The sequence below is a fragment of the Nomascus leucogenys genome, chromosome 22a (assembly GCF_006542625.1).
Source record: "Nomascus leucogenys isolate Asia chromosome 22a, Asia_NLE_v1, whole genome shotgun sequence".
Lineage (NCBI taxonomy): Eukaryota > Metazoa > Chordata > Mammalia > Primates > Hylobatidae > Nomascus > Nomascus leucogenys.
The window spans coordinates 17,404,198-17,427,135 of record NC_044402.1 but is presented as its reverse complement, the minus strand read 5'-3'; the positions used below and the strand labels follow the sequence as shown (position 1 = coordinate 17,427,135).

The following is a 22,938-nucleotide window of genomic DNA, read 5'->3' as shown; positions in this document are numbered from 1 at the left end:
TTTCAAGGTATGGCAAGGAAATATATCTTGGGGTTAAATACTTTGATTTTTTTTCCTTGTCTCATAATACTATGCCAGAATCAGATTGGAAAGTAAGTCATGATATATAGAGTCAAATAAAACCCATCTGATAAGAATTTATGGTTTCTAGGGCATGACTCCCCAGACCCCTTAGATAGGAATTTGGGCAAGATAAAAAAATCAGAGCTTAGTCCTCAACTCTACAGAAGAAAATGGCATTTACCCGGCAATGGGCATTGCAATAGGAATATGCGTGCCATGGCAAACTGTTTGCATATTCAAGGAATTAAAGGAAAAAAAGTTTAAAAAAAAATAAAAACAGGGAGAGGATTACATAATTGTTTTGAGGTAATTAGCCTTGGCTCCAAGCATCAATAACAAGGGTGACGTCAGTTCAAGGTTGGACAGACAATTGCTGGACAGACGTCTTCATAGAAGTATCTTTTTGGGTAAGGTGGAGGTCTTTGTGCAAGGTTGTGGTTTTCGCAGCATTTTGTGATAGTTTTATTATCAGGCATTCACGCATGAGAACTCTCCTTCATGGCCTTCCCCAGTTCCACTTGTCAGGTTTTCTAATACATGTGACTCTATTTTGATTCTGACAACTCTCACAACTTACATTAGAAAAGAGGAAACTGGGGCTCAGAAAGTTTTAGAAACTAATTCAGGATCAAGCTGGTAAGTAGCAGAAAATTTAGAATTAAGTTCTACATATCTGGCTCCAAAACCAGGACTCTTTTCATTACAGCAGTGGGTCTCAACAGAGTTGCGATTTTGCCCCCCAGGGAATATTTCACAATGTCCGGAGACATTTATGACTGTCAGGATTGGAGGTGGAGTGGGTGGGGTCTGCTTCTGAGAAGCTACTTGCTTCTAGTGAGCAGAGGCCAGGGATGCTACAAAACAGTTCACAGGGACAGAACCCCCACAACAGAGAATTATACAACCAGCCCAAAATGTCAATGGACATTTGGGCTGAGAAGTCTTACATGACAGAATGCTTCCTACCCTGTTCTGACATTATTTCCAAGGATTCAAAGGTAACTGCTTCAAAATTAAACAAATTATAGAAAGCCATAAATAAATCAACCCCTTATTCATGTTGCAGCTCTCTTCCATTATAAATAAAAATGGATTGAAACTTACGATGAAAGGGAGGCAGGGACAGAAGCGGGGAAGCTTGGCGAGCAGAAAGGAAATTCAAACTTATTATTAAGGTTAAGAATTAAGATGTAAATATGTAGATGTTTTTCACTCCTAGGATTTTCACTAATCCAAAAGTTCACGGACTGCTTTGAAATTTAATTATTTGGAACTGGTTAAATGTTACCCTGACCTCAACTAACATTTGTGTTTGACTTTTCTCCGGGACCCAGGGGACGTGGATGCCAGATGAGTCCACCTCCTCTCCCTGCTCTTCCCGCAGGGACAGAGCCTGCCAGGTGGTGGTGACTCGGATCCTGACAGGAGGTCGCTTTGCGGAAGACTGGCAGGATCCCAGAGCAAGAGACTGGGGCTCGATGCACCTTCCCTGCCAGGGGTCTCTGTCCGCAACTGTCCTCCTAGTACTGGGTTCCCCGCAGGCGGGGCTGCGGAACGCACGTCCCCTGCGTCGTGACGTCACAATAGCGACTCTCCGGACCCGGCCCTTAGCAACGGCCTGGCGACGGTTTCCCTGCTGCTGCGGCCGCCGCCGGCTCCTCTTTTCCAGTCCTCCACTGCCGGGGCTGTGCCCGGCCGGGGTAAGGACAGAAGGGAATCCAGCGTGTCCCTACGGCGGCAGCAAGAGGACTAAGCATGAATGGCAGCCGGAGAGGTAAAGGGCAGCTGTCATGGGCTACCGCCGCCTCGCCCCTCGCTCTAGGCGGCGCTCGCAGCCTCGGGTCCGGGCAGCCGAGTGCAAGGCCGCCCCTTGGGCGCTTCCTACCCTTGGCTGAGTCGCCAGTGTTGCCTGGAGCTGCCCGGGCCTGCGCAAAGGAAAAGGGAGAGCCTGCTTGGCAGCCTCGCAGGTCCGCTTCTTTGCCCTGAATTTGTCGCCCTGACATCAGGGGCCCCTGTCTCCTGAACTCAGGGTCGTGCAGCCTTTAAAACCTCGGTAGCTCCCAGGCAGAGGAACCAGGTTTGGCCTTTGGAGTCAGACCTCCCTGGGCCCCAAATCAAACCCCTCTGTTCTCCATGGAGACGACCCTCAGTTTTCTCATCTCTTGAACGTGAGGATCAAATACCCAGGCCATGGAGTTCTTGAGGATTAAATGCAGATAATATAGAGAAGATCCTGGCGCATTTTAAGTGGTCAGTAAATACGAAATCTCCCAGTAACGAACTACCTCCCCCAGAGCTATTGAGTAACCCAGGGTTTCTGTAACTTTATGTGAATAGGAATCCCCTCAGGATCATATTAAAATGCAGATTATGATTCAGTAGGTCCCTTGGGGGTGGCTGAGATTTTGCATTTATAATAAATTCCAAGTAATGCAGTGTTGCTGGTCAGCGGACTGCAGTTTTAGCAGCAATCCATAATCACCATATACACCTGTTCTCTACTGATTTCTTGAGTCAGGTGGACATCATGGAGTGGGGTTGGGGGTGGGGAAATAGAACCTTAAATCTCTACAAATCGGCCCAAACCAAATAATTTGCATTTTCACACTTTCTGAGTCAGTATCATTCTTTCCTCGAGTCAAATGAGGCAATCTTTAGACTCCCCGCCCCTCCCAATTCGGTGTTTTTATCTATTTAAAAGACTGCCTTTAAACCAAGCTGCTAGATGATTCCTTGATGTCTTTCTTTGAATGAGTCTGCCTTTATTATGTAGTCATTGATCAAAATAAGTGCTACTCTGAATGTAGGAGATAACTATTCATTGATCAGCCAACTGTATATTCTGACACTTTACCAACCTAGGTTTCAGAAAAAGCAAACCAAAACGCTTTATGATCTTAAGAAATTTTGCACATAAACTAACATTAAATCCTTGCTATGTAGTAGGAACTATTTCCAAGTTATCTCATTTAATGTACAAAAATATCTTGATAGGCATTAGCCTTATTTCATAGTGAAGAAACTAAAGCAAAAGATCACAAATAACTTGCCAAGATCACAGCGGCAGAACAGGATTTGAATCTAGGTGAAGAATATAAATCTGAAGCCAATGCATTTACTTACTATCCCATGGTAGGGATGGGCAGGGGGAAAGGATATATGTAAAATTTAGAGTATATTAGATTTAGTAAGTTGTATTTGTTTATTGAATTATTTTAAAAATTGGGTTCATGCCAAATGTAAAAAGGTTTATATTTTTACAACTTGCACAATTTAATTAGCTTCATTTTTAGGAAATAATATATGATAATATCAAATATTGTTATTTTGAATTTTTAAAATAAATGTAATCAGCAAATAACTGGGGCAGTCAGCTTTCATATACTGTAAATTAATAGGAAACCATAAATAATTTTAGACACAGCTAAAATACTTAATTGAGAATAAATTTCTTGGATTTCATTAGGAGGTGCTTTTAGTTATTTCAGAGTATAAAATATTAAAACATCTAAAGAAAAATTATCTTTTGTCATGCTCTTACTGTAATCACGTTTTAGACATTCTTTTGTAAGGCAAACCTTCTAAATGGTGGTATAGTACAGCAGCAGACTGAAAAACGGTTAGTCTTGTTTGTAATCTTTGTTTCCTACTAACTAACTAGGTAATCTTCAGCACGTCACTGTACGTCCCTGGGCCTCAGTTATATATAAAATGGGGGCTTGGACTAGGTATATACAAGGCGTGGTTTCCAGCTTCCTATGGGGGAAGGTGAAGAAAAGATTGAGAATAACAAACTGCCATTCACTCTAATATCGGTGACCTTTGGGAAGGAGAGGAGGCAACCTATTAGTATAGGTAACTGAAAGTAACTTGAAAAAAATTTTTTTCCCGGCACTCTGGGAGTCCGAGGCAGGTGGATCACTTGAGGTCAGGAGTTCGAGACCAGCCTGGGCAACATAATTAAACCCCGTCTCTACCAAAAAATACAAAAATTAGCCAGGCATGGTGGCGTGCGCCTGTAGTCCCAGCTACTCGGGAGGCTAAGGCAGGAGAATCACTTGAACCTGGGAGTGGGAGGTTGCAGTGAGCAAAGATCATGCCACTGCACTCCAGCCTGGGCAACAGAGCAAGACTCCATCTCAAAAAAAAAAATTGTTTTGATCTATTGGTCTCATAGAGACACTTAACAATGGTAGATTCCCAAACCTTTGGTTTTCCAGAGAAACCCTGCCACAAGAAACACTTTCATCTTTCCTCACTGGACTTTCTTCTGGCTATTTTAATCAAATTGTGTAGGAAAATGGGCTGCTGTCATATACCAGTGAATTTCACCACTAAGATCTTCAATCTCATTGACAGGATTTTAGTCCTAATAGTTAGAGAATGATGTTCTTTTCCCTGGCATTTGGTTTGAGGCTACTTCTCCATGCCCCTTTGTCTCATTCTGGGTCAAGTCCAGTCAGGAGATAGAAACCATACCGTGATTTATACAAGGAAAAGTTAGATAATTGTTATACTTTCATAAAAGAGTAACTATAAGATGTAAGAGGCTGGGCGTGTCAGCTCATGCCTGTAATCTCAGCATTTTAGGAGGCTGAGGCAGGAGCATCACTTGAGGTCAGGAGTTTGTAATCAGCCTGGGTAACAGAGCAAGACCCTGTCTCTAGTATATAAAAAAAATTAATGAATTAATTAAAAATATATAAGAAAACTGTATTTGGTACCTAGAATTAAGGGAAAGTACTAAAGGAAGGACAATTTGAAAGAGAGTTTCTCCCAAAGACTGGGGTTCAGACCTCATTAGAGAAGGCGTAATTGTGCACGTGCCCAGAGCTTCATCACTGAGGAGTGATATTGGAGGCTTCACATTCCATGGGAAATAGACTTTGATAAATTGCTTAGCCAAGTCACTAAACAAACAAGTGAACAACAATGAAAACAAGCTCAGGAGAGGATTCTGTATCTAGAGTTGCTACAATATATTACCTAAAATACTAACGTTTCAACAAAAAGAAATTGCAAGTCATGCAAAAAAACAAAAACAAAAAACAGGAAAATGTGACCTATACACAGGACACAAAGCAGGAACCAGAAACTATGAGAGGGTAGATGAATTAAATCGTCTTATTTCTCCCCTCAATTCTGTTAGGTTTTTTTTTTTTCCTTTTTCTTTTTTCTTTTTTTGAGACAGGGTCTTATTCTGTTACCCAGACTGGAGTGCAGTGCAGCCTCCTGGGCTTAATCATCCTCCCACCTCAGCCTCCTGTGTAGCTGGGACTACAGGCACACACCACCACACCCAGCTAATTTTGTATTTTTTTGTACAGTTAGAGTTTCACCATGTTGTCCAGGCTGGTCTTTGAACTCCTGGGCTTAGGTGATCAGCCTGCCTCGGTCTCCCAAAGTGCTAGGATTACAAGCATGAGCCATTGTGCTCAGCCCTAATTCTGTCATTTTTAATATGACATTTATAGGAATATTAGAAACCACAGAGTATATGCCTTGGTGTACATCTGATGGTAAATAGACAAGGGAACATAGACATCAAGGAACATCTAAATTCCATGTTTGTTCTTAACCCCCATCTTATGCTAAAGAGCAGCTGGATTGATTCCTGGGGCCAAATATTAACCACCTTGTTCACAGCTGTCACCTACAGATGGGTGGGGAAGCATTTCTATCCAGGGCATTATCACTGGGTTCCAACCTTTTTTTATTCTCTTTTAATCCTTTCACACTTCTCTGGGTATACCTGTTTTTCCTTTTTCTGTGACCTATACTGAAACATACATAGAATAGAATGGAATTTGGACGGAATAAACTACATACAGTTGAGATATCTTCTTGGTCTGTTTCACATGATTTAGTAGCTTAGAGCATGGTTCAAGTACTGAGCAGTTTATATTGGTCAAGATAGTGTAATGATTAAGACCCAGGAACCAGACTGCTTGGGTTCAGATCCCAAATGTGTCCCATTCTTGTGTAATCTTTGACGAATTACAAGTTTAACCTCGGTGCTTCAATTACCCTCATCTATAAAGTAGGGAGAATTATAGTATTGTAAGAATTAAATGAATTTATACCAGCAAAGAGCTTGGAGCACTGCCTGGGCAGGTTACCACTCAATAAATTAGCCTTTTCACTACAAGTGAAGAAATCAACTCATACTGGTTTAAGCTAAAATGGGTTTTTTGTTTGTTTGTTTTGTTTTTTTTGGCTAATGTAAAGAAACATCTAGGGAAGGAAGAGCTTCAAACATGGTTGGCCTCAGGTACTCAAACGATGTCACCAAGAAATCTCTTTCTATCTTGGTTCCACTTGACTGTGTAGGCTTCATTCTCGGACAGGTTCCTTTATATGGTTCAGGATGGCCACCAGCAATACAGGGCTTGCTTAGACCCTTCCCCGGGTTTAGCAAGCCCAATGAAATGAAAGTACCTTTCCTAATAGTTCCCGTCAAAGGCCCAGGATTGTGTATCTTATGGTGGGACTTGGATCACGTAGCATTGCTGATGCTATCAACACAGCTGTCCAGATTTGGGTTTTATGCCTAACCCTGACAGTGGGGTCAGCTCTATTTGAACCACCTAGGCTAAGAGTAAGGGAAGAGTCGCCCAAAGGAAAGTTGAGTTGTCATTTCCAGGTGAAGAGGCATTGAATTCCGGACAAGAAAAAAGTCACAGTTCTTTCTATCTGGAGAAATGAGGTTTTTCTGAGAGTTTGTTGGTATTTTTTCTTATGTTTAGGTCTTACCCTCCTTCTTTCTTGGTAGAAGCTATGCTCATTTCATGACTATCTTTTTTCCCAGTTCAGATGGCATCACCTTGACTTGGATTGTCCTAATATTTTTTTCCTTCCTGCACTCTGACCTGTGACATAGAAAGAGCTTCATAGATATTCTGACCTTAGTTTGTTTTTTTTGATCTGTTCTGACAAGCTTTGTTCTCTGGTCCTAGATTTTAGTTCTCCTAGCTCAATACTTCTTTTTTCTATATTTAGTCATCCATATATCTTCTAGACTTTCTATGTGTCCTCCTTGTTATAGCTTTTAACAGCCCACCTGATAGCAAACTAGCCATCTTACCCTATTAAAATATTTGTTTGGGGGATAAAGCATTTATATTTTGCATATTAAATTACATTTAATGCCGTAACTCAGACTTCCTGTTTTGGAGATTACCACTAAAAACGCAGTCACCTTTTAGGAAAGAAATTATTTTGTGATAAAATTTATTGTTTAAAAAATACTGAATATTGTTGTTTTTGTAAAAGTTGTGTTTCATTTATCCTAATTTAGGATTTTTTTTTCTTGTTAAAAGTCAGAGCAACCTCTGTCCTTCCCAGATATGGTCCACCGTGCCTATTTAAAGGACACTTGAGCACCAAAAGTAATGGTAAGTGAGGTGCTTAAAATGGCAGCGTTGTTAGAAGATTGTCTGTTTCCTTTACTGGCAAATTATATGACATGATGGAAAAATTATTTCATTTGACGAATATTTGAACTTCATATTATTAATTTTAATGAAATATAGGCATTCTTGAGATTAGAGAATTTTGGAGTCTATGATTTCAAACTATTACTGTGCCCTGGATATGGACTTGGCTGTCTCCTGCTCCCAGCTGCTACAGCAGCCCAGCTCTACTTTTGCTAGGAAATTACCCTGATTTAAGGCATGCCTGCCTTGTTAAAATGGTAAGTAGCAGGTATTAAAGACGCAAGCACTGAAAAGGAAAAGCTGTGCAGAGAAAAAGAGCACTTGAATAATACAGGAGCAAAGGCCTATGAGCTTCTTTATCCAACTGGATTTCTAGGTGCTGTGATATTTTTATATTTTAAAACTTTCAAGGTACATTTTAAGGTAGGTTTTAATATAAATTTTTGTAATTATGCCTTAGAAGTATATGTCCTTAGGCAAAATAATTGAAAGCCTTATTTTCCTTATTTACAGGAAAAATCTTTGATACTGTTACCTCTAAATGTGGTGGAAGGATCTCATTTTCAGTTGCCTCACTTATTTCTGTGTATTACAGTGTATTTTTTAAAGTTTATGATTGTGGCTATATATGTATGTAACATATATATGTATGTAACATATATAGCCATAATCATAAACTTTAAAAACTAAATTTTAAATAAAAAGTTGAAACTAGATTTAAAATATACATACATAGAAATCAGGATAAAGAACAATATGTAAAATTTGCTAACTTTCTTTTAAAGAATATATGTATAGAGCTGGTATAGGTATGGTGGTTGTAAGTATGAGGCTGCCTTAGGTCACATGGAAGCTGCATCGTTTATCAGCAGTGTAACCTTGAAGATGTAACTCATATCTCTGTGCCTCAGTTTTCACTTCGATTAAATAATAATAATGACTAGATAAGTTTATACATATAAAGAGTTTAGAACAATGCATGGTAAATGGAATTTATTCAGTAAATATTTTTAGTAGTAGCATCAAGCTTGTAATTATTGCATAGGCTTATATTATGCACAGAGTCTCTGGAAGGATGCATTTAAACAGTAACATAGTATATTTCTGGGAAGGGAGACTAAAGGTCAGGGTAGAGAAGTCACTTCTTTTTCAAACTCCATATGCCATTTTAGCTGTTGAATTTTTTTAACCACATTGCATGTATTACTTCTCAAAAACTGTTTTTAATGTTTAAAAAAGTTTTGCCTACATTTACATTTTATACTTGTGTATAAGTGCTTAACTATTTCTAAGATTTCTTTTAAACAGTTTGAATGAGGACCAAGGAGTTTAATGTCATGGAATTTCTTTGCGATCACACTTGTTATAAGATAGTTTTAGTACTTCAAAAAGAATGTAGTAAACTGATATGTAGATCTTGTTTTCAGGTTTAAGTTAGCAATTTGCTTCTCAGAATAGAATTTTTGTATGTAGGGTTTTGGGATTTGGTAGTCATTGAATTTCTGAAACTCCATTGATTAAGTATTAACAATGGTAACTAATTAAGCAAGCAGCTAAACATCCTTAGTTACAAGATTGAGAGCTGTCAAAAAGAAATAGTTCTGTAAATGTAATGATAGATTGTATCCTAGAATCTCTTCCCCAGACTCTCAGGCTTGTAAAATTTTATTCTCAGGAAGGTTTGAACCCAAATGGTCAATAGCTCATTGGCATTATCAGTGCAAGATAAAAGTTTCACATCACAATGTCATATATCAATATCTCTGGTTGAATTTCAGAACATTTTATAAGAACGAGTTAAATAATCAGTGCCTTGTTTATCTCATGATTTTTATATTAGTTTTAAATATATAATGATTATGTTTTAATTTTTAGCTTTTTGCACTGACTCCTCTTCTCTCAGACTAAGCACTCTCCAGCTGGTCAAGAATCACATGGCTGTTCACTATAATAAAATCCTTTCAGCCAAAGGTAAAGATGTGCAAATGTGAACTCTCTGTACTCAATTTAAACCTCCAGCTTCACTTCTCATTAAAATATATCTATAGCAAAAATGAATACCTTATATATATGAGAGGATTTATATTTGTTTGGTTTAGTGTGATACAAACTGTTGACTCTAGGTACACTTAGCAAATTCATACCCATTTTTGTTAACTATATTTGAAATCTATATAATGCCTGTTTTATTTCATTTTGTCTCTATTGCTAATATTTTGTTAGATATTGCTTTTAATATGAAAATATATAATCTGCTTTTTTGTTTATACATCTATGGAAGTTGTACAAAGAAGATGCGATTTTTCTGTTTAATTTTTTTCTTTTGTCAGCTTTATTGAGATAAAACTTACATTATAAAATGCATTGATTATAATGTGTATAGATAAATATTTTGAAAAATGAACACATTTGTATAAATACTACTACAACCATGCTGTAAAACAGGAATCAGCTAACTACACCATTCAGGCCAAACCCTCCTACCACCTGTTTCTATACAGCCCATGAACTAAGAATGGTGTTCATATTTTTAAATGGTAGCAAAAAATTTAAAAAAAAAATTTATGACATGAAATTCAAATTTATTTATCCGTAGACAAACAATCATTTTCAATCTTTTACCTATTGTCTCTGGCAGCTTTTACACTAAAAAGCAGAGCTGACCAGTTGTAACAGACTGTATCACCCTGCAAAGCCTGAAGCATTTACTACCTGGCCCTTTGTAGAAAAAATTTGCCAACCCTTGATATAGAAAAAGTCCATTACCTCAAAGAGTTCCCCCTAGTCCTTTGCCGCCAGTCCCCTCCTGACAAATCCCTGGCAACCACTGATCTGCTGTCTCGTCTATAGTTTTACCTTTTCTATAAGTTCATAGAAATGGAATCATGTATCGTTTTGGGTCTGGCTTTTTTCAGTTATCTTAATGATCTTAAGACTAATTCACGCTGTTCTGTGTACCACCATTTATTCTTTTGTATTGTTAAGGAGTATTTCATTTAATGAATAGACCACAATTTGTTTATGATTCACCAGTTGTTAAACATTTGGATTGTTTTGACTCACTTTTGGCCATTAGGAGTAAAGCTGCTATAAACATTCACATACAATTTTGTGTTTACATTTCACTCGGGTAAATTTATGTTTCAGGAGTAGAACTGTGAGGTAATATATTAAGTATAAGTTTAATTTTAAAAGAAACTACAGTTTTCCAGAGTGAATATACCATTTCCATTTCCATTACTTCTGCACCCTTAACAACCCTTGGTGTTGACAGTCCTTTTTTAACCATTCTAGTGAATGTGAAATAGTTTAACTTCATAGTTTTAGTTTGCATTTCCTTGATGTCTGGTGATGTTACCTTATTATTTCCCATCTGTATATCTTCTTTGGTGAAATGACTGTTCAAATCTTTTACTCATTATTAAAAATGGGTTGTTTGTCTCTTTAGGATTAAGTTGTGAGTTTCTTTATATACCGATTCTATATCAGATATATGTTTTGCAGATATTTTTTTCCCAATCTTTAGCTGGTGTTTTCATTTTCTTGTTAAAATTTGTATTCTGGAGAAATTTTTAGAGTTACATAAACATTTAAAAATGGTATAGAGAGTTACCATATACCCTTTACTCTGCTCTTCCACTAATGTTAAAAATCTTAAAAACCATAGTATAGTTATCAAAACCAGGAAATCAATATTGATGCAATCCCATTAACTACAGACCTTATTTGAATTTCACCAATTTTTGACTAATGTCTTTTAAATTTTTATTATTTTCTCATTTAAATAGCTAAAGTTTTTAAATTTTAGCTTATATTTTATGATGCTTATATTTTTAAATGGCTAAAAAAAACAGAAAAATATTTTGTGATGTGAAAATCGTGAAATCGTTTAGGTTTTTAGTTTTTTATAGTTGTTTTCATAACCTGTTCAAGAAATATTTGCCTAACCTTAGGTCACTCAGATTTTCTTAATGTGTTTTCTTCTAGAAGTTTTTAAGTTTTAGCCCTTACATTTAAATTTGCGATCCATTTTGAGTTAGTTTTTGTATATGGTATGATATAAGGGTTTTGAGGTTTTCTGGTTGTTTTGGTTTTTTGCCTCTTCATATCCAAATTTCTCAGTACCATTTGTTGAAGAGGTTATCTTTTCTCTATTTAATTGTCCTAGTACTTTTTGAAGGTCAGTTGACCATATGTGTGGGTCTGTTTGTGGACTTAACTCCTTGGTTCTGTTGATCTATATGTCTATGTTTAAGCCCCATGCCACACTGCCTTAATTATTGTAGCATTACAGTAAGTCTTGAAATCAGGTAGTATAAGTCTTCCATTTTGCTTTTTTTTCCCCAAGCTTGTTTTGGGACTACATTATAAGTATGTTAAGTCTGTTTCATTTTGAACAGTTTATATTGCTATGTTTTCAAGTTCACTAGTATTTTCTTCTGCAGTATCGAATGAGTTAATCCCAACAGTGTATTTTTAATCAAAGATATTGTGTTTTCTATCTCTAGAAGTACAATAAACAGCTGCAAGGTCTGGAACATTTTGTGATTTCCACATTTAGTATTTGTCATTTATAAATACTGAGAATATTATTAAACTATTAACTTTCTCTTTCAGCTGCAGTAGACTGCTCAGTTCCAGTAAGCATGAGTACCAGCGTAAAGTGTAAGTAATTTTTGGACATTATTACCTTTTTTAAAAAAAAATTAAGGTAAAATATATATAACATAAAATTTACTGTCTTAACCATTTTTAAGTGTCCAGTTCAATATTAAGTACATTAATATTGTGGTACAATGATAACTACTACCTCCAGAACTCTCTTTATACTACAAAACTGAAATTCCTGTGCCACATAAACAATAATTTCCTCCCATAGCCCCTGGAAACCAACATTCTTTTCTATCACTATGAATTTGACTACTGTCACCATTGTACTTACTATCTCTATGAATCTATTTTAGGTACCTTATATAAGTGGAATCATATTGTGTTTGTTCTGTTGTGACTGGCTTATTTCACCTAGCATGATGTCTTCAAGGTTCACCCACATCGTAATGAGTCAGAATCTCCTTTTTTAAGGCTGAATAAAATTCCATTCTGTGTATATACCACATTTTACTTATGCATTCATCAGTTGATGGACACTTGGGTTACATTCACCTTTTGGCTGTTGTGAATAAACTATACTGCTATGGACATGAGTATACAAATACCTCTTCAAGACCCTCCTTTTAAAGATTTGGGGCATATATTTAGAAGTGGAATTGCTAAATCATATATTCTATTTTTAATTTTTTGAGAAACTACCATACTATTTTCTTTTCTTTTCTTTTCTTTTTTTTTTTTTTTTGGAGACAAGGTCTCACTCTGTTGCCCTGGGGCTAAAGTGCAGTGGAGCGATCCCCCCCCACTGTAACCTCCACCTCCTGGGCTCAAGCAGTCCTCCCACCTCAGCCTCCCAACAGCCTCCCAAGTAGGTGAGGCTACAGGTGCAAGCCACCACGCACAGCTAATTTTGTCACAGCCTTTTTACGTAGAGACAGGGTTTTACCATGTTGCCCAGGCTTGTCTCAAACTCCTGAGCTCAAGTGATCCACCTGACTCAGTCACCCGAAGTGCTGGGATTATAGGCGTGAGCCATTGCACCCAGTGACTGTATTGCTTTCTATAGCAGCTGCACCATTTTCCATTACAACTAATGATGCTCAGGTATTCAGATTTCCCCACGTCCTCCCCAACACTTGCTTTTTTCTATTTGTTTAATAGTAGCCATACTAAGAGGTGTTGACACATTGCCTTTTGAGAAAGCATTTCTAACTTAAAAATTATCCAAAAATACCCAGGCACAGTGGCTCACACCTATAATCAGCACTTTGGGAGACAGAGGCAAGTGGATCACTTGAGCCCAGGCATTTAAGAGTAGCCTAAATAATAAAAAAATAAAAAAATTAAAAAAGAATAGTTATACTAGATATAGATCATAGATATGATTATATATGAATATCATTAATCATTAGTTTGTAGCAATTACTCTTTATTCCAATATTATAATAATCTTCGCTCTACAATCATAACCTAGGAAAAACCAGGCCATACAGAGATAGGAGCTGAAGGGGCACGGTGAGAAGTGACCAGAAGACAAGAGTGTGAGCCTTCTGTCACGCCCAGATAGGGCCACTAGAGGGCTCCTTGGTCTAGCGGCAATGCCAGCGTCTGGGAAGGCACCTGTTACTTAGCAGACCTTGGTCTAGCCGTAGCGTCAGTGCCTAGAAAAGGCACCTGTTACTTAGCAGACCGGGAAAGGGAGTCTCCCTTTCCCCGGGGGAGTTTAGAGAAGACTCTGCTCCACCACCTCTTATGGAGGGCCTGACACCAGTCAGACTCGCCCGCAGTTATCTGGAGGCCTAACTGTCTCCCTGTGATGCTGTGCTTCGGCAGTCACACTCCTAGTCCACTTTCATGTTCCACCCTGTACACCTGGCTCTGCTCTAGATAGCAGCAGCAGAATTAGTAAAAGTACTAAAAGTCTCTGAAATGCAGAAATAATGGCATAAGCTGTCTCCTCTCTCTCTCCACCTGGGCTGCCAAAGGTGGGGTGGGGGGGGCCCTGTCCGGTGGAAACATGACTCATGTGACCTTATCAATCGTTGGAGATGACTCACACTCCTTACCCTGCCCCTTTTGCCTTGTAACCAATAAATATCAGCGCAGCCAGGCATTTGGGGCCACTACTGGTCTCCGTGTCTTGGTGGTCGTCGTCCTCCGGGCCCAGCTGTCTTTTCTTCTAAAAAAAAAAAAAAGAGTAGCCGAGGCAACATGGTGAAACCCTGTCTCTTCAAAAAATACAAAAATTAGCTGGATGTGGTGGCATGCAACTCTGGTCCCAGCTACTGAGGAGGCTAAGGTGGGAGGATTACTTGAGCCAGGGAGGTCAAGGCTGCAGTAAGCCATCATCATGCCACTGCACTCTGGCCTGTGACAGTGAGATGCTGTCTCAAGGAAAAAAAAAAAAGGAAAAAGAAAACCCATAATATTGACACAGGATATATAGAATCCTTATATATCTACCCTTTGACCAAGTATCTTCAATCATCAGACCAAAAATTTGAAAACCCTGTTTAAAAATTTCTGCAGAATACCATTTGAAACCTTTGTTTTTGATTTCAATTAAGAAATGTATACTTTATGGGAGGCCGAGGCAGGCAGATCACGAGGTCAGGAGATCGAGACCATCCTGGCTAACACGGTGAAACCCCATCTCTACTAAAAAACAAAAAATTAGCCGGGCATGGTGGTGGGTGCCTGTAGTCCCAGCTACTCTGGAGGCTGAGGCAGGAGAATGGTGTGAACCCGGGAGGTGGAGCTTGCAGTGAGCAAAGATCTCGTCACTGCACTCCGGCCTGGGCGAGAGAGCAAGACTCCATCTCAAAACAAAAACAAAACAAAAAAAAAGAAATGTATACTTTAAAAATAGGCAAAAAACATGGCTGTCACAGTCTTTGATTGTCTTATTAATCATATAAAAATCAGTGTTATAAATTTTAAGTTCAGTGTTTTCTAAGTTTCTAAGTTTTCTAAGTTAATATTTGAATTTATGTAGAGTTTGAGAACATTTCTACATTAAAAAAGTAAATATCGGCTGGGCACGGTGGCTCATGCCTGTAATCCCGCACTTTGGGAGGCCAAGGCGGGCGGATCACGAGGTCAGGAGATCGAGACCATCCTGGCTAACACAGTGAAACCCTGTCTCTACTGAAAGTACAAAAAATTAGCTGGGTGTGGCGGCAGGCGCCTGTAGTCCCAGCTACTTGGGAGGCTGAGGCAGGAGAATGGCGTGAACCCAGGAGGCAGAGCTTGCAGTGAGCTGAGACCACGTCACTGCACTCCAGCCTGGGTGACAGAGCGACACTCCATCTCAGAAAAAAAAAAAAAAAAGTAAATATCAACCTAAGGTTAGTTCATGCTAAATGATAAATGAATAAAAGCATAGATAGGGAAATGCCTTTTGGGTGCAGTCTAGGAAAGATCACAAACAGTAGGAATGGTTAACTCATCTCTGCTTGTATATCTTCTTAGTTGAAGAGATAGAAGGTAGAGGAGACAGTAACTACCAGCTATAGTTCATAGCTACAAACACAGTGTCTGTCTCAGGCCTTGTGCTTGACACTTTGTATTCTCCCTTTTCTATTCTTTTTATGTTTGCAACAAACCTTTGTGTAGCCTGTCATATTTTTGAAGGAAAATTAGATTCAAATAATTTTAAAGGAGGAAAAAAGGCATGTTAGGCAAGAGTAGAGACTTCTTAGTACATATTTTTAAAGACAGTTTGGTCACTACCTACAAGTTATATGGGCAAGTCATTTTACCTCTGACCTTCCTTTTTTGTGAAATGAAAGGTAATTAGATGATTTCTAAGGACTCTTCCAGATTTTTAATTTCTGTGCTTTACATTTTTTTCTGCTGTATCACATTAGTAACTTTTTTGTAGCACAAAACTGGTTCACTGTTTACATGCTTTAAATATCTGGATCATTTGCATTAAGTTGGTTTTACCTAATTGTCATGAAAGCAAATAATCCTCTTTAACTGTGTGTCAACGTTAATTAGGAAAGCTTTGCAAAATTTTCATACTGGTACTAATTTTCTAAAAAAAATAGATACATAAAATAAAATTATCCCCCTTTTTTTTTGAAAAAAAAAAAAGCCTGAATATATATATTAATCCTCTTATTCAACCACACTTTTGGGTTTAAAATCCAAATTTACCCTTCACATTCCCAGCCTAGACTGGCACCACCACACATACCTGCTTAGACCCAGCACCCCTACATATCTTCAGACCTGACACTGATGCACACCCCACTGAGCTGGTGGGCTCACACCCACCACAAGTAATATGACGGATAATTTCCGTATTGAAGCCAGTACATAAAGTCTGGAAGAGGTGAGTACTTCCTCAAATGCATAGACAGTAATGCATATCTGCATGGAACACAGAAAAATATAGGAAACATGACACTACCAAAGGAACACAATACATTTCTAGTAACAAACACCAAGAAATAGAAATCTATGACTTGCCTGACAAAAATTCAAAATAATTTTTTTTATTTTATTATTATACTTTAGGTTTTAGGGTACATGTGCACAATGTGCAGGTTTGTTACATATGTATCCATGTGCCATGTTGATTTCCTGCACCCATTAACTCGTCATTTAACATTAGGTATATCTCCTAATGCTGTCCCTCCCACCTCCCCCCACCCCACAACAGTCCCCGGAGTGATGTTCCCCTTCCTGTGTCCATGAGTTCTCATTGTTCAATTCCCACCTATGAGTGAGAACATGCGGTGTTTGTTTTTTTGTCCTTGCGATAGTTTACTGAGAATGATGTTTTCCAGTTTCATCCATGTCCCTACAAAGGACATGAACTCATCATTTTTTATGGCTGCATAGTATTCCATGGTGTATATGTGCCACATTTTCTTAATCCAGTCTATCGTTGTTGGACATTTGGGTTGGTTCCAACTCTTTGCTATTGTGAATAGTGCTGCAATACACATACGTGTGCATGTGTCTTTATAGCAGCATGATTTATAATCCTTTGGGTATATACCCAGTAATGGGATGGCTGGGTCAAATGGTATTTCTAGTTCTAGATCCCTGAGGAATCGCCACACTGACTTCCACAATGGTTGAACTAGTTTACAGTCCCACCAACAGTGTAAAAGTGTTCCTATTTCTCCACATCCTCTCCAGCACCTGTTGTTTCCTGACTTTTTAATGATGGCCATTCTAACTGGTGTGAGATGGTATCTCATTGTGGTTTTGATTTGCATTTCTCTGATGGCCAGTGATGATGAGCATTTCTTCATGTGTTTTTTGGCTGCATAAATGTCTTCTTTTGAGAAGTGTCTGTTCATGTCCTTTGCCCACTTTTTGATGGGGTTGTTTGTTTTTTTCTTGTAAATTTGTTTGAGTTCATTGTAGATTCTGGATATTAGCCCTTTGTCAGATGAGTAGGTTGCAAAAATTTTCTCCCATTCTGTAGGTTGCCTGTTCACTCTGATGGTAGTTTCTTTTGCTGTGCAGAAGCTCTTTAGTTTAATTAGATCCCATTTGTCAATTTTGGCTTTTGTTGCCATTGCTTTTGGTGTTTTAGACATGAAGTCCTTGCCCATGCCTATGTCCTGAATGGTATTGCCTAGGTTTTCTTGTAGGATTTTAATGGTTTTAGGTCTAACATGTAAGTCTTTAATCCATCTTGAATTAATTTTTGTATAAGGTTTGAGGAAGGGATCCAGTTTCCGCTTTCTACATATGGCTAGCCAGTTTTCCCAGCACCATTTATTAAATAGGGAATCCTTTCCCCATTTCTTGTTTTTGTCAGGTTTGTCAAAGATCAGATAGTTGTAGATATGTGGCATCATTTCTGAGGGCTCTGTTCTGTTCCATTGATCTATGTCTCTGTTGTGGTACCAGTACCATGCTGTTGTGGTTACTGTAGCCTTGTAGTATAGTTTGAAGTCAGGTAGCGTGATGCCTCCAGCTTTGTTCTTTTGGCTAGGATTGACTTGGCGATGGGGCTCTTTTTTGGTTCCATATGAACTTTAAAGTAGTTTTTTCCAATTCTGTGAAGAAAGTCATTGGTAGCTTGATGGGGATGGCATTGAATCTATAAATTACCTTGGGCAGTATGGCCATTTTCACGATATTGATTCTTCCAACCCATGAGCATGGAATGTTCTTCCATTTGTTTGTATCCTCTTTTATTTCATTGAGCAGTGGTTTGTAGTTCTCCTTGAAGAGGTCCTTCACGTCCCTTGTAAGTTGGATTCCTAGGTATTTTATTCTCTTTGAAGCAATTGTGAATGGGAGTTCACTCATGATTTGGCTCTCTGTTTGTCTGTGATTAGTGTACAAGAATGCTTGTGATTTTTGTACATTGATTTTGTATCCTGAGACTTTGCTGAAGTTGCTAATCAGCTTAAGGAGATTTTGGGCTGAGACAATGGGGTTTTCTAGATATACAATCATGTCATCTGCAAACAGGGACAATTTGACTTCCTCTTTTCCTAATTGAATACCCCTTATTTCCTTCTCCTGCCTGATTGCTCTGGCCAGAACTTCCAGCACTATGTTGAATAGGAGTGGTGAGAGAGGGCATCCCTGTCTTGTGCCAGTTTTCAGACGGAATGCTTCCAGTTTTTGCCCGTTCAGTATGATATTGGCTGTGGGTTTGTCATAGATGGCTCTTATTATTTTGAGATACATCCCATCAATACCTAATTTATTGAGAGTTTTTAGCATGAAGGGTTGTTGAATTTTGTCAAAGGCCTTTTCTGCATCTATTGAGATAATCATGTGGTTTTTGTCTTTGATTCTGTTTATATGCTGGATTACATTTATTGATTTGCGTATATTGAACCAGCCTTGCATCCCAGGGATGAAGCCCACTTGATTATGGTGGATAAGCTTTTTGATGTGCTGCTGGATTCGGTTTGCCAGTATTTTATTGAGGATTTTTGCATCAATGTTCATCAAGGATATTGGTCTGAAATTCTCTTTTTTGGTTATGTCTCTGCCAGGCTTTGGTATCACGACGATGCTGGCTTCATAAAATGTGTTAGGGAGAATTCCCTCTTTTTCTATCTATTGGAATAGTTTCAGAAGGAATGGTACCAGTTCCTCCTTGTACCTCTGGTAGAATTCGGCTGTGAATCCATCAGGTCCTGGACCCTTTTTGGTTGGTAAGCTATTGATTATTGCCACAATTTCAGAGCCTGTTATTGGTCTATTCAGAGATTCAACTTCTTCCTGGTTTAGTCTTGGGAGGGTGTATTTGTCGAAGAATTTATCCATTTCTTCTAGATTTTCTAGTTTATTTACTTAGAGGTGTTTGTAGTATTCTCTGATGGTAGATTGTATTTCTGTGGGATCGGTGGTGATATCCCCTTTTTCATTTTTTATTGCCTCTATTTGATTCTTCTCTCTTTTCCTCTTTATTGGTCTTGCTAGTGGTCTATCAATTTTGTTGATCTTTTCAAAAAACCAGCTCCTGGATTCATTAATTTTTTGAAGGGTTTTTTGTGTCTCTATTTCCTTCAGTTCTGCTCTGATTTTAGTTATTTCTAGCCTTCTCCTAGCTTTTGAATGTGTTTGCTCTTGCTTTTCTAGTTCTTTTAATTGTGATGTTAGGGTATCACTTTTGGATCTTTCCTGCTTTCTCTTGTGGGCACTTAGTGCTATAAATTTCCCTCTACACACTGCTTTCAACGTGTCCCAGAGATTCTGGTATGTTGTGTCTTTGTTCTCATTGGTTTCAAAGAACATCTTTATTTCTGCCTTCATTTCATTATGTACCCAGTAGTCATTCAGGAGCAGGTTGTTCAGTTTCCATGTAGTTGAGCGGTTTTGAGTGAGCTTCTTAATCCTGAGTTCTAGTTTGATTGCACTGTGGTCTGAGAGACAGTTTGTTATAATTTCTGTTCTTTTACATTTGCTGAGGAGAGCTTTACTTCCAACTATGTGGTCAATTTTGGAATAGGTGTGGTGTGGTGCTGAAAAAAATGTATATTCTGTTGATTTGGGGTGGAGAGTTCTGTAGATGTCTATTAGGTCCACTTTGTGTAGAGCTGAGTTCAATTCCTGGATATCCTTGTTAACTTTCTGTCTCGTTGATCTGTCTAATGTTGACAGTGGGGTGTTAAAATCTCCCATTATTATTGTGTGGGAGTTTAAGTCCCTTTGTAGGTCACTCAGGACTTGCTTTATGAATCTGGGTGCTCCTGTGTTGGGTGCATATATATTTAGGATAGTTAGCTCTTCTTGTTGAATTGATCCCTTTACCATTATGTAATGGCCTTCTTTGTCTCTTTTGATCTTTGTTGGTTTAAAGTCTATTTTATCAGAGACTAGGATTGCAACCCCTGCCTTATTTTGTTTTCCATTTGCTTGATAGATCTTCCTCCATCCCTTTATTTTGAGTCTATGTGTGTCTCTGCACGTGAGATGGGTTTCCTGAATACAGCACACTGATGGGTCCTGACTCCTTATCCAATTTGCCAGTCTGTGTCTTTTAATTGGAGCATTTAGCCCATTTACATTTAACGTTAATATTGTTATGTGTGAATGTGATCCTGTCATTATGATGTTAGTTGGTTATTTTGCTCATTAGTTGATGCAGTTTCTTTCTAGCCTTGATGGTCTTTACAATTTGGCATGTTTTTGCAGGGGCTGGTACCGGTTGTTCCTTTCCATGTTTAGTGCTTCCTTCAGGAGCTCTTTTAGGGCAGGCCTGGTGGTGACAAAATCACTCAGCATTTGCTTGTCTGTAAAGTATTTTATTTCTCCTTCACTTATGAAGTTTAGTTTGGCTGGATATGAAATTCTGGGTCAAAAATTCTTTTCTTTAAGAATGTTGAATATCGGCCCCCACTCTCTTCTGGCTTGTAGAGTTTCTGCCGAGAGATCAGCTGTTAGTCTGATGGGCTTCCCTTTGTGGGTAACCTGACCTTTCTATCTGGCTGCCCTTAACATTTTTTCCTTCGTTTCAACTTTGGTGAATCTGACAATTATGTGTCTTGGAGTTGCTCTTCTCGAGGAGTATCTTTGTGGCGTTCTCTGTATTTCCTGAATCTGAATGTTGGCCTGCCTTGCTAGATTGGGGAAGTTCTCCTGGATAATATTCTGCAGAGTGTTTTCCAACTTGGTTCCATTCTCCCCATCATTTTCAGGTACACCAATCAGATGCAGGTTTGGTCTTTTCACATAGTCCCAAATTTCTTGGAGGCTTTGTTCATTTCTTTTTATTCTTTTTTCTCTAAACTTCCCTTCTCGCTTCATTTCATTCATTTCATCTTCCATCAGTGATACCCTTTCTTCCAGTTGATCGCATCTGCTACCGAGGCTTCTGCAATCTTCGCGTAGTTCTCGATACTTGGCTTTCAGCTCCATCAGCTCCTTTAAGCCCTTCTCTCCATTGGTTATTCTAGTTATCCATTCTTCTAATTTTTTTTCAAAATTTTTAACTTCTTTGCTATTGTTTTGAATTTCCTCCTGTAGCTCAGAGTAGTTTGATCGTCTGAAGCCTTCTTCTCTCAACTCGTCAAAGTCATCCTCCATCCAGCTTTGTTCCATTGCTGGTGAGGAACTGTGTTCCTTTGGAGGAGGAGAGGTGCTCTGCTTTTTAGAGTTTCCAGTTTTTCTGCTCTGTTTTTTTCCCATCTTTGTGGTTTTATCTACTTTTGGTCTTTGATGATGGTGATGTACAGATGGGTTTTTGGTGTGGATGTCCTTTCTGTTTCTTAGTTTTCCGTCTGCCAGACAGGACCCTCAGCTGCAGGTCTGTTGGAGTTTACTAGAGGTCCACTCCAGACCCCGTTTGGCTGGGTGTCAGCAGGGGTGGCTGCAGAACAGCGGATTTTCGTGAGACCACAAATTCAGCTGTCTGATAGTTCCTCTGGAAGTTTTGTCTCAGAGGAGTACCCGGCCGAGTGAGGTGTCAGTCTGTCCCTGCTGGGGGCTGCCTCCCAGTTAGGCTGCTCAGGGGTGAGGGACCCACTTTAGGAGGCAGTCTGTCCGTTCTCAGATCTCCAGCTGCGTGCTGGGAGAACCACTACTTTCTTCAAAGCTGTCAGTCAGACAGGGACATTTAAGTCTGTGGAGGTTCCTGCTGACTATTTGTTTGTCTGTGCCCTGCCCCCAGAGGTGGAGCCTACAGAGGCAGGCAGGCCTCCTTGAGCTGTGGTGGGCTCCACCCAGTTTGAGCTTCCTGCTGCTTTGTTTACCTAAGCAAGCCTGGGCAATGGTGGGCGCCCCTCCCCCAGCCTCACTGCCGCCTTGCAGCTTGATCTCAGACTGCTGTGCTAGCAATCAGCGAGACTCCGTGGGCATAGGACCCTCCGAGCCAGGTGCGGGACACAATCCCCTAGCATGCCGTTTTCCAGGCCCGTTGGAAAAGCGCAGTATTATGGTGGGACTGACCCGATATTCCAGGTGCTGTCTGTTACCCCTTTCTTTGACTAGGAAAGGGAACTCCCTGACCCCTTGCGCTTCCTGAGTGAGGCAATGCCTTGTCCTGCTTCGGCTCTCGCACAGTGCGCTTCACCGACTGTCCTGCACCCACTGTTTGGCACTCCCTAGTGAGATGAAACCAGTACCTCAAACAGAAATGCAGAAATCACCCGTCTTCTGTGTCGCTCAGGCTGGAAGCTGTAGACCGGAGCTGTTCCTATTCGGCCATCTTGGCTCCACCCAAAATAATTGTTTTGAAGAAGCTTGGCAAGAGAACACAGATAGACAAAGACATCAAGGAAACAATACATGAACAAACTGATAAGTTCAACAAAGAAAACTTTTAAAGAAGCAAATAGAAATTCTAAAGCTGAAGGATACAATTAATGAAATGAAAAATAAATAGAGGGTTTTAACTGCA

General features: G+C 39.2%; 1 protein-coding gene across 8 annotated transcripts in view; it reads left to right on the top strand.

Annotated features, from left to right (window-relative positions):
• The first annotated feature begins 1,397 nt into the window (after positions 1 to 1,397).
• Positions 1,398 to 22,938, top strand: part of SPATA7 (spermatogenesis associated 7) — a 62,007-nt gene continuing 40,466 nt past the window's right edge. For 2 of the 8 annotated variants that reach the window (XM_030802433.1, XM_030802432.1), the window contains exons 1-4: positions 1,530 to 1,837; positions 7,383 to 7,457; positions 9,375 to 9,470; positions 12,117 to 12,164. In XM_030802433.1, the coding sequence (XP_030658293.1) occupies positions 1,819 to 1,837; positions 7,383 to 7,457; positions 9,375 to 9,470; positions 12,117 to 12,164 (238 nt within the window). In that variant the 5' untranslated portion in view covers positions 1,530 to 1,818. Of the gene's footprint in view, positions 2,314 to 7,382; positions 7,458 to 9,374; positions 9,471 to 12,116; positions 12,165 to 22,938 lie in introns of all 8 variants that reach the window. The other 6 variants (XM_030802436.1, XM_030802437.1, XM_030802435.1 and 3 more) reach the window with 6 other exon arrangements.